Here is a 13,930-nt window from a genome sequence, read left to right on the forward strand (position 1 = left end):
GGCCATAGGCACGTCGACGAAATGCCCATTTCACTTTATCGAAACGGGGTTGAATTTCAGGATGTCACACCCTCACCCTCCGGGCATGTATCATAATACAACCGGGCATCCCGACACTCCCAGAGAAAACCTCTGGGCATGTATTCATAATACAACCAGGCATCCAAAGGGCATCGACTCATTCGAACCTCTGGGCATCCCGACTCCCGGGGCATCGTCGGCTCACTCCTCCGACGATATCATCATTATCTCAATTTATATTCACACATGTATCTCAATTTCAACATGGCATTTGATGTATCAGTATCAAGAGTCTCATCCAGCTTTTGATGTCATATAACATGCCATATGTCACCACATATGCAGCATAATCAACCACTCAATGCATTATATCACATGGAGCAATTTCATTTATTTTAAAAAATATAACAAAATTTCGGATAAAAACAGTCTGCACTCCTTTGGTCATAATTCTTGAAAAATTAGTAAACAGACTTATTAAATTCTAAAAATTTAACATGTTATATACAAGATCCAGAAGTAAACATCTCATGAAGAACTTGAAATCAGATTCGTGATGGATTAAAAACTATAGCCATCATAACCGTCTCTAACTCTCGGCAAAATTCCCAGATCTGACCATTTCAAATAAAATCGTTTCACCAACCTAAACTCATTCATTTCCTCTAAAATGTTAGTATGTTACTCCTTAACATGTCATCACCAACTTTCATTCAGAACACAAGATCAAATTTCAACGGTAGAATTGTGTAAAATTCACAGAACCATACTAAGTCGGCATTTCGTTTCCAGATCTGACTTTTCCAAAGAAAAATAGTTTCACCGGTCTATACTTGTCCATTTCTTCTGAAATTTTGATATGTTACTCTACAAGAAGTTCTATACATCTTTCATCAAGGAGTCGAATTAAGATTCCAACTAAAACATCACATGCAGCAGACAAACTCATGGATGGTTGGACTGGTCTTTCCAGAAACAGCATGCATGGCCAACGAATCTCTCTCCAAAGCTCCAAAATTTCATCCCATCTACCACAACCAAGACTTGCCATCTACTACATATACACACAGCAATGCAAGGGGTAGGTTTTAGGACTTCACTTGCCTCAAATTCCTAGCTTAATCGGTCAACAAAAACAGAAATTTGGGACTTCGAACGCAGCTCAATTGGTGGCGAAGACGGGCGGCATCGACGGCGGCAGCTCCAGCACGACCACGGACGGACGAGCACGGGCGGAGGGGCGACCTTCTCCCTCCTCACGCTGCTCACACTCACACTCAAACTCTCTCTCTCTCTCACTCGCTCGCGCGGTCCCTCTCTCTACCTGAAATTTTCGCTCGGTTAATCTCTCTCTCTTCCCCTCTGTGTACGAGGGTTTTGTTCCTTTGCTTGTTGAGTTTGAGAGTCAATTGCATGGGGCTTCTTTCGGTGGCTGCAGGGACGAGATGCACGCGTCCAGCAAGAGAGAAACGTGGCTGTTCTGGTGGCCACAATGCCACTCGAAGACACGACGGCAGCAGCTGTCCCGAGCCCCTTCTTCGCTGGCCACCGAAAATGGAGCCACGTGGTTGCATGGGTCAACTATCTTCCTTCGGTTGACCGGTTGAATGGTGAGAGAGAAGGCGTGTTAACAAGCAGGTGTCGATCGGCCACCACGGAGAGGAAGACGTGGCCGTTGTTGAGTGCCCTTTGGTCAACATTCCCCACCTTGGTTGACTCTCCATTCGACGGGCACATGTGCTGCAGGGGTCAACATATTCATTCTTGTTGACCATTGTGGCGTGGGCTGCATGGCCGAATTTCTTCTATTCGGTTCATTGAAAATCAGTGTATTAAAGTCCAAATCCCCCTTTTAATTCACATACATTTAAGTAGCATAGTTGTGTAGTGTAATTGGGACAAATATGCACGGGTCCGCAGGTCGAATGTAATGCCGACATACGAATCACATTTTCTTTTTCCAAGGTCGGCAAAATTATTGATGAGATTGATCTCACCAATGACCTTAAATAAAAGGGACTTCCGACAAAGCTATAATTTATTCTACAATCAAACCATTACTAAACGAGGCTCATCAGTCCAACGATGAAAATAAAATGGTGTCCGTAAATGATACCGATGACATAATCCGATGATACTTCCGTCGACCAGTCACAGACCGTCGCATATCTAAGGGTTGTCAAAATTTCTGGATGCCACATCAAGAAAGCACGGCACCTAATCAAGCAAGATATCATCCATGTCCATTTAATTTTGGGAAAGCAAGGTATCATCCATGTCCATTTAATTTTGGGAAATAAATTGATTAATCGTATCTTGCGCATGAGATCGAATTGGCCAATTTTAAAATAAAATTCACGAATCGTATCTCAAGCGTGAGATCGGATTGGTGATTTTTCCGTACGATTGCAGGTCGTATTTCGAGTATGAAATCGGACCGTCAATCATATATACATTGCGAAATTAGGAAGATTTCCCAATTTATAAGGCTACTCAAGAGATCTCTTGGATGTGGCTATATCGATCAAACATTCAAAGAAAGATTGCGATATTGCGAATTAGGCAGCATCATGTATGAGAATCATATTAATAGAGTCTTACCTAATTCACAATGTCATGTGGGTGATGTTTCCAAATTCGGATGGATGATGGGTCACGGAATCACAGTGAGGAAGACCGACGATCCGTAGCATGCACGGTCGCTCGGTAATCGTCGGACCTGTTCCCCGAGACCAAGCACTTTGGAATTCTATCCGAGAACTTCAGCTTATCTACTGGCGATGGAATGCTCTTGGACTTCTTTATTTTAATCTTCAATCCACCACTTGACTTTTGTCTTCTTCTCTTCTACCAACTCTCGACCATTTGATGATGCTACTGTGTGGGATGGATGCTTTGATGTTCACCAGAGAAGACAGAGAGCTTGCTGGCCGTAAGGGAGATCCTCAACAAACCTGCAAAACTGAATCAAATCCCAATGGGAAGGACTGAAAGGTGATCGTGGGATCGCTAGAAATTGAAGAATAGCTCTCAGAAAGGTGTCGGCTTCTTGCTGGGATCGTCTAGAACAGACACGTCGGAGATGCAGGAGTGCGCCGGGACTCCTTTAAAGTTTGCTGGATTCGCTGGTCGTCTTGGCTGAGCAGCTCTCGGTGGCAGGTCCAGCAGCAACTAGTCGTCACTGAAAGCTTGGCAACCGTGCAAGAAGGTAGCTGCGAATCACCAAGGGCTTGCGGTGCAGTAAGGACGTTTCTTTCAATGTGTTCTCCCTAAAATTGCCGACGATGGTCGGGCATTGATAATTGCAAGAACAAACGTGGGGCACGGCAGCTCAGTGTTGGCTTGCAATGAAAAAGCAAAGGAACTCTCTCTTCCCCTGGCCGTGTATGGAACTGCGTGGTCCTCAATACTTCGTGGTTGTTGATCACGGCTTGGCAGGAAGTGAACGCTGTTGCTCTATCATCGGGGAGGATCACTGGAAAGCTGGCCGTTGTCAATGCAACGGACGATCGGCAGCAAGGTCGGTGTCAAGGTGCAGCCGCGAACTCAGCAAAGTCACGGCCATGAAGGGGTCTCGACCCTGACTCCTTCAGCTCTCTCTCTCTCTCTCTCTCTCTCTCTCTCTCTCTCTCTCTCTCTCTCTCTCTCTCTCTCTCTCTCTCTCTCTCGTGTATCTTTATGTTGTAACCGTGTAGTCTCAATTGTGTTGTCTCATGGGTGAGGCTCGGCACGATCGCAGCTAGTTTGCTAGAGGTGGTGGCGGATGCTCACGGCCAACAGCAAAGAAGAATGACACAAGTAGAGACACAATCCTCTCTTTTCTCGTGAATGAACGTGCTCTCAGAACTCTGAATTGCCGACCTCCAATTTTTGTGTGTGCTGTGCTGTGACCGTCTCAATCTTCGCGTGTGGAGGGTACTGCCGAGAAGAAAGCCAAGTGTCGCAGATTGACTGCACCAACTTATTTGCCGATGGAGGGGATTCGTCGTCGTTGTGGATCCCAGTCAGGTCAACCCTCATCAACGCAATGGACAACAGGAGCAGCGACGTCCATGAGCGGTGGACTGCAACATCGTCAAGGTCGGCATCGATCTAGCAGGGGCAAATCAGATCAACTTGTCCTTCGGAAGCTGCAGCTCGTCATGAGGCTACTGGTGGTATCAGTGGGCTTGGCGAACCTGGCTTTTCATATGGGACTCCTCAATCGGCAATAGGAGGTGTTGCGATTCCTGATGCTTCACGATGACTCTGTACTGAAGCTTCCCCTCACAATTTTTCCTTCAATTCAGTGTATGGCTTTTCCTTCAATTCAGTGTATGGCCATGTCTTCAATTGTGCGGCCTCTCTTTTTTTGTCTATCGTGAGCTTGCTTTTATATCGTCCGACTCTGCACTTCAAAACAGGAAATATGAATATACTAAAGAAAGCCACCTACCGACTTCCTTCTTTTGTGAGGTTTTATTCTTTTTTCTTTCCCTTTTATGCATCGTGGATCCATGTGTCCTCATTGAAGAATATTTTTTTAAACATTTATTTCCATCAACTAATCCTTTCTTGCCTTTTTCTGATGTCTTTGTCCGCAAGTTTACATTCACACGATCATCAAGAAATCCTTTTTTCCCCATTAGGTCGTCTATTGATTTTATTATTTTTAATAACTCACCAAAGATTGATTCAACATTGCCAAACTTCCTTGATTGTAATCGAATTTTTCCAGATTCCGAATCTCACAAAAATGAGCTCGCATTATTTCCTCAAAAATACTAAAAATCCACCGTCAATTCTCCATAACGAGCTTAGACCAATTTGCTCTCTTCATGGGCTTAGCTCGACTTATCAAATTAAAGTTTCTGAGCCATCAATTCAAACACATCTGTCACCGACCCAATGTAAATGCAAATTAAAAATAAATGTACCTAAAACTATATGCTATGCAATTAATTAATTTTTTTCAGGGATAAAATTAACCCCTAATTTTTAACGCGATAAATGACTAAACGGGTTGTCAAAATTTAGGTGTCAACACAAATTATCTTTACATGAGCATTGAAAATGCAATTAGGGAGTTGGGATACTTCCCCTACCAGTGCACTGATAAATAACACGGATCAATGATGACCTACTCATATTCATTAGAATATTCATACTTAGGATTTGTAAGCATGTTTTGAAGATGATATAGACATCACAGGCCTAGCCATAATAAATAAGAGTAAACTAAGTGCCGGGTAAACCTGTCAAATGGGTAGGTCAGGTCTGGTTTGAGTCAGGTCATAAATGGTCTAACTCAAATTGACCAATTTATGGTTGGGTAATGTTCTTGCTTTATGTTGCTCAAAAAAAAAAATGTTCTTGTTTTATGCTTTACAACTTGATCTGTTATGGTTACATGCACCTGAGTGATAAATGAGTTGATGTTAAACAGATATAGTTAAACGTGTTTTTCTATCAAGAGTGAAATCTTGTCCAAATTGTGTTAATCTGATCATCGTCCTGTGCTTGGATTTGGAGCTTCATGTGGGTTCTGTTACTATTTTCATTCTTCTTATGAGGGAATGGCAAAATCGACATGTGATGGGTAGGCTTGAGAGTATTCACATGGTGTCTAGAACCAGGGAGTACTGGTTAGACGTGTCGGTTCTAGACACTATGCGAAGCACATGTCCAACTAGCAAAAAGTAAGCCTTTGACAGGACTTCCAGTGATAGTCTGGTAATCCAGCACCCAATTTAAATGCGTTCCTTATTTTAACATGTCAGTACCCGCAAAAAAAAAAAAAAAATGATGAAGGTGAGCACACGCAAACCATCTCAAGAACCTATAGAATGTACGCACGGATTACAATTGATGAGCTCCCCTGTTTCCAACCTCGTCTCAAAAGGGGTGGGGTGCCAATTCACTTTCTTATCCTGCAACATCAAGAAAAAAACAAAGCTAGTTAATTTCCTTCCCACTTTGACTTTATGAAACCACTTACTTGCACATCTGTGATCAACCAATACCTCTCTGTATTTGCCGGTACAGTTTGGTATTCCTTTGAAGGAAGAAGCAGATGACCAAGAATTGCCGACTGAATCCGACTGGCTCCCCTATGTTCCGCCTGTCCCATTTATGGGCATCTCGTCGGGACTTCTGCTCGGTTCAATGTTTGCAGCTTTGGAACGTGAAATGCCTATCAATCTTCAATCTTTCTACATATATGTTCAGGGAAAACCAAACTTATTCAACTTGAAGTCTTCTTCCCACTCAACCTTTTTAAAGGGTCACCATGTATATTAATCAGTCAATCCAATCTTACACTTCCATCTGGAGAAATCTGTGGAAACACGCGAACTTTTCCATGCATACAAGAATTGCATTTTGGGCCAAAGCAGGCCGTACCTGTTGGATTGCAACCCAAAAGCGGGTGTAATTGACAAGTCAAAGGTCACCAACAATATTTATGCCTAACTTCCAACCCATCAATAGGGGTTCAATGGTTCGCTTTGATTCAGGTTTTCAAGAAATTCGAACCAAATCACAACCCACACCGAAAACTCGGTTCAGTTCGGGTTTTTGGTTTTTCTGTTTTCCTTTTTTTGCCCTGCTTATGGGAACCGAATTGAATAATGGGCAAGAAAGAAGAGATATTTTAAGTTGGACTGTTAGTTTTTGTCAAGAATTTCTGTTCGGCTCGTTAACTAAACCAAACCGAAATAACCGGAATTGGAAAAAGGAACAATTATTTTTCCATTATCCGAGCCAAACCAAAAAAGATGAAATTTCGGTACAATTCGGTTTGGTTCTAACACCCTTACCCACCAATAACTAGGATTCATAAATGTTATCTCAAATTAGGAAGGAGAAGAATGGTGCAAGTCCCATAACTTTTGTATGGTGCTTATTTGAGGGAAACTTTTATTTTATTTTTTTGCTCACTTAAGTATCACATCGAGTAAAATCGATCGTTTGAGTGCCAATTCGACAAAGTATCCTATATAGATTTTTTTATTAATTTCCCATCCGACGTGAATTTTTTATTTTTTTTTAAATTTTTTTAAATTTTAAATTTTTGATTTATTTTTTAAAATTTGTATTTTCGGTTTTGTTTTTATTTTTTCTTTCTTTTTTCATTTTTAGGGATGCCTTGCCGTTGGCCGCGAAGGCCCTAGGTGGTTGCATCACCAAGATCTAGCAAGGGCCTTCGTGGCCAAGAGCGAGGCGGCCCTCGCCCAATATAGGCGAGGCCTTCACAACTAGGAAGGGTTGCCAGTGAACCTCACCAGCCCTAAAAAGAGGAAAATAAAATATAAAAATAAAAATTTTAAAATATATATAAATTATCCACGTCGGCATTGGTGAAACCACGTAGGACAATCAACATCTACATTGGCTTTTCAGATTAGGCAAATCATTGATGGCACTCAAGTGAGCGAAAAAAAAAATTATAGCATTCAAGTGAGCGACATATGAAAGTTATAATACTTGCGCTATTCTTACCCCAAATTAGGACTTTATAAGTCACATATTCTCTTTTTTAGCAATGTGTCATGTCATAGAGATAAATGTACCACTAGTGACCTTAAAATTAAGGAAACTTATGGTGGTCGACAAATTGCCAATCACTTTAAGCAAGAACTTATAAAGGGTTTCAATAGAAGGTGATTAAAGGTTATTGAAAAGGAAAAATCAGGAAAAAAAAAATGATGTTCGGAAGGAGTATATTGCAACTTCTCAAAAAAGATTTAGGACTTGAACCGCGTTTCCAGAATGGATAGGAAATTTACTCATTGATGAAGCAACATTATGTGAATTGGCTAAACAAAAGGAAAGAAATAAAGCAAACGAAGAACGAACGGGCGGAAGATGAGACAATCAATGTCAAAAGAGCGCGTTAATTGACAATCTATGTATAGATATACGTATACATATGTACTAAGTGTAGATTCTCGAAAGCCAATTCACACATATATTAAATCAAGAAATCTATAAGGAGCTATTTGCATAAGCTCAGCTAATGATTAATTATACCGCAAATAGTTGAACTAAATCTCCATCATGTTATTCTTTTTAGTCTTGGAATTCAATAAGAAAGTTCAAGACGTGGAATTTCCCTACACGACTCGAGAACGCGACTCGATTTTAACAAGTTCGGGTTCATGTTCATGATGTTAGTTCGCAGATTTTCGTCGGATTTGATGCGATCAACAAAATGACTTCTATTTGAGTTTGTTTGCAGACAAAAGACCTAGGAAAAACGCCAAATTAGCGTTGAAATTTGGAACCGCAAGTACTCTACATGACCATTGAAAAGGCAACTTGGGAATTGGGACACATCTTCTACTAATTAGAATTTCCGTACTTAGTCATAATAAATTAGCCATAATAAATAAGAGTACGTCGAGTGCCCGGCACCGCTATAATCCTATTCCATTTTCTGGGTCCGCACGAGTTTTGTATGCTCTCAAGCCTATCCATCACGTGTCGATTTCCCTGTTCCCTCGTGAGAAGAATGAAAACAGTAATAGAACCCATATGAAGCTCTAAATCCAAGAATACGATAACCGAATTAACACCACATGGATATGATTTCACTCTCAATAGAGAAACCCATCTCACTATATCTGTTCAACATAAACTCTTTTTATCACACAGGTACATGTAACTATGAAAGATCAAATTGTACAAACAATGAACATAAAGTGAATAACATCAGCAAAACCATATACCACCACGCACCAAACAGATTTGAATTCACAAAAGAATGGAAAAATGACGAACGTGAGCACACGCAAACCATCTCAAGAACATACAGAATGTGTACGCACGGATTACAGTTGATGAGCTCCCCTGTTTAAAGCTCTCTCCAACCTTGTCTCAAAAGGGGTGGAGTGCCAATTCACTTTCTTATCCTGCAACATCAACCAAAAAAAGAAGAAGAAGAAGAAGAAGAATAAGTCAAATTCCCACCCACTTTGGCCTCGTGAAACCACTTGCACGTCTGTGATCACCCAATACCTCTCTGTATTTGCTGGTGGTGTTTGGTATTCCTTTGAAGGAAGAAGCAGTTGAGCAAGAATTGCCCACCGAATCTGACTGGCTCCAGTATGTTCCAACTGTCCCAATTATGGGCATCTCGTCGGGACTTCTGCTCGGTGATTTCCTTGGCGAAGACTTGGCTGAAAACTGTCTTAGTTCTTCCACAGTCAATGCACCCAAAATCGGTCTATCTTCTTGGCTCCTCGGTGAGCTCATATATCCTTTTACCAATGATGTCTCAACTTGGACAGAGTCCAAAGTCGTCGCGCTCTTCTTTTCAATCGGCGTAGTTACTGAGGAAGGCAACCAGTTTGAAAGGCTAGCGTCCACAGGTACTTCTTGGGTAGATTTCTTTGTCTCATTCGGTTTTGCCTTGAAACTGAATGAGACTTCCTTCAAAGCTGGTGCAGTGTCGAATGACATCCTAGCTTCTTGGTCAAAGCTCAAATTCTCCTTTCGGTGCTTTGGCAGCGGCGTCCCCTTCACTTTCACGGCCTTCCATTGAGTCAGATTTTCGACAGGATTCAACACTGAATGGATGTACACGCTCCTATCTCGAGCATTCACATTCAACTTAGTAGGGTTCACCTCCGCTAAAGGAGATTCCCGACGCATATGTTCAGGATTGCAAACCTCACTAGGAGTTGGGTGAACTGCCCTCGTTTCTTCGATCTCATCATCGCCCTCATAAATCTCATTTGAGTCCTGACCTTCATCCTCACTGTCACGGTCGTCATCATAATCATCGTCAGTAAGATCGCTCACATTGCAATCTAAGACCCCATCTTCATCGTCGCTGTCTCTACAGTTCTGGTACCTGTGGTTCGGAGGGTATGATCTGACGCTGGACACGACTGAGCTATCCTCAGAAGCACACTGAGCTTGACTTAACTTTTCATAATTATCATCCGATTCGACCACATCTCGACTCTCCCATAAATTTTCTTTTCCAGCATCACCATCATCATCAGGAGGCAAAACGTGCTCGTAGGTTTTAACATTCGAATCGAAAGTCACTTTCTTCCGGGTACTGCAGCTCAATGGCTCCTCAGGCTTATCACTAGACCAACAAACACAACTCAATCTCACTACCCAAAATCACCAATACACAACTGATCCAGGTAAAAGACATGCATAAAGATTGAAGAACGTATGACAAATAAGGAAAAGAAATCACTCACAGCAAATCAGAAACCGAAGCGACTGGCTTTGCCGGAATTTCTTGCCCAGATGAAACGGCAAACTCAACCGGCCGGACTGGCTTTGCTGGAATTTCTTGCCCGGATGAAACGGCAAACTCAACCGGCCGGCCACCCGAATTCCGCTGCAACGATCAACAGAAAGATCCAGTGAGAATCAACAAAACCAAAAATCAAAAGAATTCCGGCACTGACGGCTTCCAATCACTCGTTCTTCATCGACCCATTAATTAAACAGGGGGGAGAAGAACGTTCCGTTTCTTTTCTTCCCCCGCCCCCGGGGCGTCTCAGAAACAAAAACAATTCAATGATCCAGAAAACATTAAAAAACAAAAAACCAAAAAAGGACAAAAGCCAGCGACGAACAAGAAGGCCGGATCCGCAGCTCGGCGGAGAAAGGCTTACGCGGTGGTGGTCGCGGGGCTGGACTTTCCTCCTCTGCTTCCGCCGCTTCCCATCCTTCGACGAGCCGAAGCACGCGAGGAAGCAACCCATCCCCGACCCTCTCCCACTCTCTCTCTCTCTCTCTCTCTCTCTCTCTCTCTCTCTCTCTCTCACAAAAGGCTTCAACTCCTCTGGCAGAGACGATTCTTGATCAAGGAGCAGCGGCGGCGGCAGCAGCAGCAGCATCCATGGCGGTCTTCGCCGAGCACGATCGATCGATTCCGACAGTGGATAGCCGCGGCGAGCGATTCTGAACTCCTTCGGGGCTTCGAGGGGGGAGGGGATTTCTAGGGTTTTATTCAGGGAATTGCTATAATAATCTCTCTTTCTTCTCCTCGATTCTGCTATTCGTTGCGGAAAAAGGCAAGTGACCGTTGGAGCTGGTGAGCGCTGCGGCATGACGTGAAATTTTAAATAAATAGTTAAATAGATAAAATAATCTCCGTTTTTCTATTCGGGCGCTGAGGGACCCGATTCGGACCGTTACGTTCGAACCGGGTCCCATCCCATCCCGTGCAGCCTTCGAAAAGCATCTCGATGGCCAAAAAGATATTCTAATGACGGCGGATGCGCTGTCCAGTGGCCCCGCCCCCGGTTTAAACGTATCAAGGACCGCGCTCGCCGTCCTGCGATTGTCGGGTCGGAGCGATGGGCTGGCGAGAGCACCCGGGTTCGGAAGTTCCGATTCAAGAACCCAGCAACAATTAATAGTGTCACACCCCGATTCACAAGAAATAATAGCATGACATGGCCATCCTTTCACCAAATGATGTAGTCTCAACATAACTAAAATTCAATCCGATATCAACATATATACATCCACACACACACACATATATATATATATATATGACAAAAATGGCATTTGGTTACAATATCAAAGTATTTCTACAATCCACCGAACCAAAACATATACCTTCTGCAAAGATTAGCTTATAAACTTATTAACTATGCACAAGTCATACCAAAAAGTTTCCACCACAAAAGTCTTCCCCGAACGAACGCTCACGCCTACTCGCGACTCGTTGAAAAACATGAAAAAACAAGTATAAGAGAGAAATGAGCTATCACGACTCAGTGAGTAACACATTTCTTATGCACATTTAAAACACAATCATAACTCATTTTATCATAATATATATCATAACTCAAATACTGAAGATAGTAATGGTCCAGTCCATTAGTCAATCTCATAAAACATGTATCAATAGTCTATTCTATTGATCAATCTCATCAAACCATACATCGATGGTCCATTCCATTGACTAAACTTAAATCACATATCAATGGTCCACTCCATTGACCTATTTCATGCTCAAATATCTAGCCATAGTCACGTATAACGCCCATGACATGACGATCAAGATTCCCCCTAGCAAGGTCTCCACCTATTATTAGCCGATAGCTCGACCCACAAGGATATCCTAGACTAATATAAAAATGCTCACACACCCCTCGGGGTTCACAGGGACATTAAGCACCAATACCAATCACAATATCCAGTAATCTAACGTCAAAATGAAAATCATATCACAACTCAAAATTTAATATATAATCATCAACACATTCTTCAAAATGTCTTAGGATTCTTTCATAAAGAATTTCACAAATCAATTTCAAACAACCATTTAAATTGAATTCGAAATATAACTCCTTTCAAACAATAAAAATGACAATAATAGCTCAATCATGTTTTATACAATAAAATATACTTTTTATCAACTCATAGAATATATAATCCACCATGTTTCTCAAAACATGAGTTTAAAATACATAAAAGAAATAGTCTCACTCACCTCAGAAAAATCAAAAATCAATTACGACGCATACTCGAACCACGCACTCAGATCCCTAACAATTAACGGAAAAACAATATCAAAAGGCCGAGTAAAAAAAAAAAAAATTCTTATAACGACGCGCCTATACTAGGCCTTTTGTTGATAAAACGACACCTAAGCGCCACGAAAGCTCGCATTTAGCGGAAACTTTCCGCTAGGCCCAGCCCATGCGCCAACTTTGTCGCACCATAACTTTCTCCACAAAATTTCGTTTCAAGCCGTATTACAGTCTTTAGAAAACTCTCTTAACGTACAACAACAATTTCAACTCAGCCATCCCAAAACAGTACTGAAAACAACAACAAAACAGGCTCGAATCTACTGTTCACTACAATTCTAGATTACGTCCCCAACTTTAAAATTTCGTAACGTACAACAACAATTCCAACTCAGCCATCCAAAAACAAGATACTGAAAACAACAACAAAATAGGCTCGAATCTACTGTTCACTACAGTTTTAGATTGCGTCCCCAACTTTAAAATTTCGTTCCAAACCAACTGCAAGCTCAAATCACAATCCATAAGATGTTATAGATTCACAACATCAAAGTACCATTTATACAAAAATATACAGCTCAACGACTCAAAAATCGGGCTTCGCCACACAAATATCCAAGAAATCCGAATTTCGAGTCCTAACTACGGCGATTGCTTCAAGTAGGTGATTAAAGGCTTCGAATTCTTACCAGCGTTGTTGAGTTGGCTTGATGAGGCGTCTAGATCACGAGCGCGCCAAATTTTTTCCTTTTTCCCCTTTTCCCTTTTTCTTCTTTCTCTCCTCTCCCTTGTTTCTCCCTTCCCCTGTTTTTCGTTTCTGCTGAAGGCCTCCTTCTCTCCTCTCTTTAAAACAGCATAAGGTTCCTCTCCCTTGTTTCTCCCTTCCCTGTTTTTCGTTTCTGCTGAAGGCCTCCTTCTCTCCTCTCTTTAAAACAGCATAAGGTTCCACAGTTCTCCCTCAGCTTCCTTTTTTTGACTTTTCAACCCTCTCTTTTTTTTTTTTAGCCCATATATTACAAATAGAGTCATCTTGGGTATTGCTTGAGAATAGTACAGAGACTAATAACCCCTATTGCGCCTGCAAATGTGATTATGTGAGGAGTCGGAACGGACTGTAAGGAGGCGGCGACTAGGCTTTTCGTTTAAGATGAACACGTTAGCGACGGAGGAGCTTCAGCATGTTCGGAGCTGCCCAGTGCCGGGCAGGACGGATACCGATTCTATGTCGGAATGGGTCGACAGTAGGAGTCGAGTTCAATCATCACATGTGATGACGGACAACTTCCATAGGCCGCAAGCAACCAAAGTACAAGAATAGTTACAATTATTGACGGAAAATCAGCAGATTACATCTGCACAAAACCGCCCTGAAGAACCAGTGTCTATATTCAGATACATTCAGATACGTTGTG

General features: G+C 42.0%; 1 protein-coding gene across 2 annotated transcripts; it reads right to left on the bottom strand.

The window, feature by feature from the left end:
* Window positions 1-8,683: 8,683 nt before the first annotated feature.
* LOC104437008 (hypothetical protein) lies at window positions 8,684-11,036 on the bottom strand. Of its 2 annotated transcripts, none has more exons than XM_039306010.1 (4): window positions 10,605-11,036; window positions 10,221-10,363; window positions 9,019-10,099; window positions 8,684-8,912 (listed from the first exon to the last, which is right to left on the bottom strand). In XM_039306010.1, exons 1-4 carry the CDS (start codon window positions 10,866-10,868, stop codon window positions 8,832-8,834), a joined length of 1,569 nt encoding a protein of 522 aa, XP_039161944.1. In that variant the 5' UTR covers window positions 10,869-11,036; the 3' UTR covers window positions 8,684-8,831. The 2 variants fall into 2 exon arrangements, with proteins under 2 accessions (XP_039161944.1, XP_010048173.2); XM_010049871.3 differs by having other exon boundaries at window positions 10,644-11,030.
* Between the last annotated feature and the right edge of the window lie 2,894 nt (window positions 11,037-13,930).

This window comes from Eucalyptus grandis, chromosome 1 (genome assembly GCF_016545825.1).
Source record: "Eucalyptus grandis isolate ANBG69807.140 chromosome 1, ASM1654582v1, whole genome shotgun sequence".
Classification (NCBI taxonomy): Eukaryota; Viridiplantae; Streptophyta; class Magnoliopsida; order Myrtales; family Myrtaceae; genus Eucalyptus; species Eucalyptus grandis.

Bases quoted from the DNA above. Each gene is read 5' to 3' on its own strand.
- LOC104437008 (XM_039306010.1), bottom strand. From the start codon at position 10,868: ATGCTGCTGCTGCTGCCGCCGCCGCTGCTCCTTGATCAAGAATCGTCT. The intron at 10,364-10,604 runs GTTCGTCGCTGG...TGATCGTTGCAG, and splicing joins GCTGCGGATCCGGCCTTCTT to CGGAATTCGGGTGGCCGGCC. The intron at 8,913-9,018 runs GTATTGGGTGAT...TTGATGTTGCAG, and splicing joins CCACCAGCAAATACAGAGAG to GATAAGAAAGTGAATTGGCA.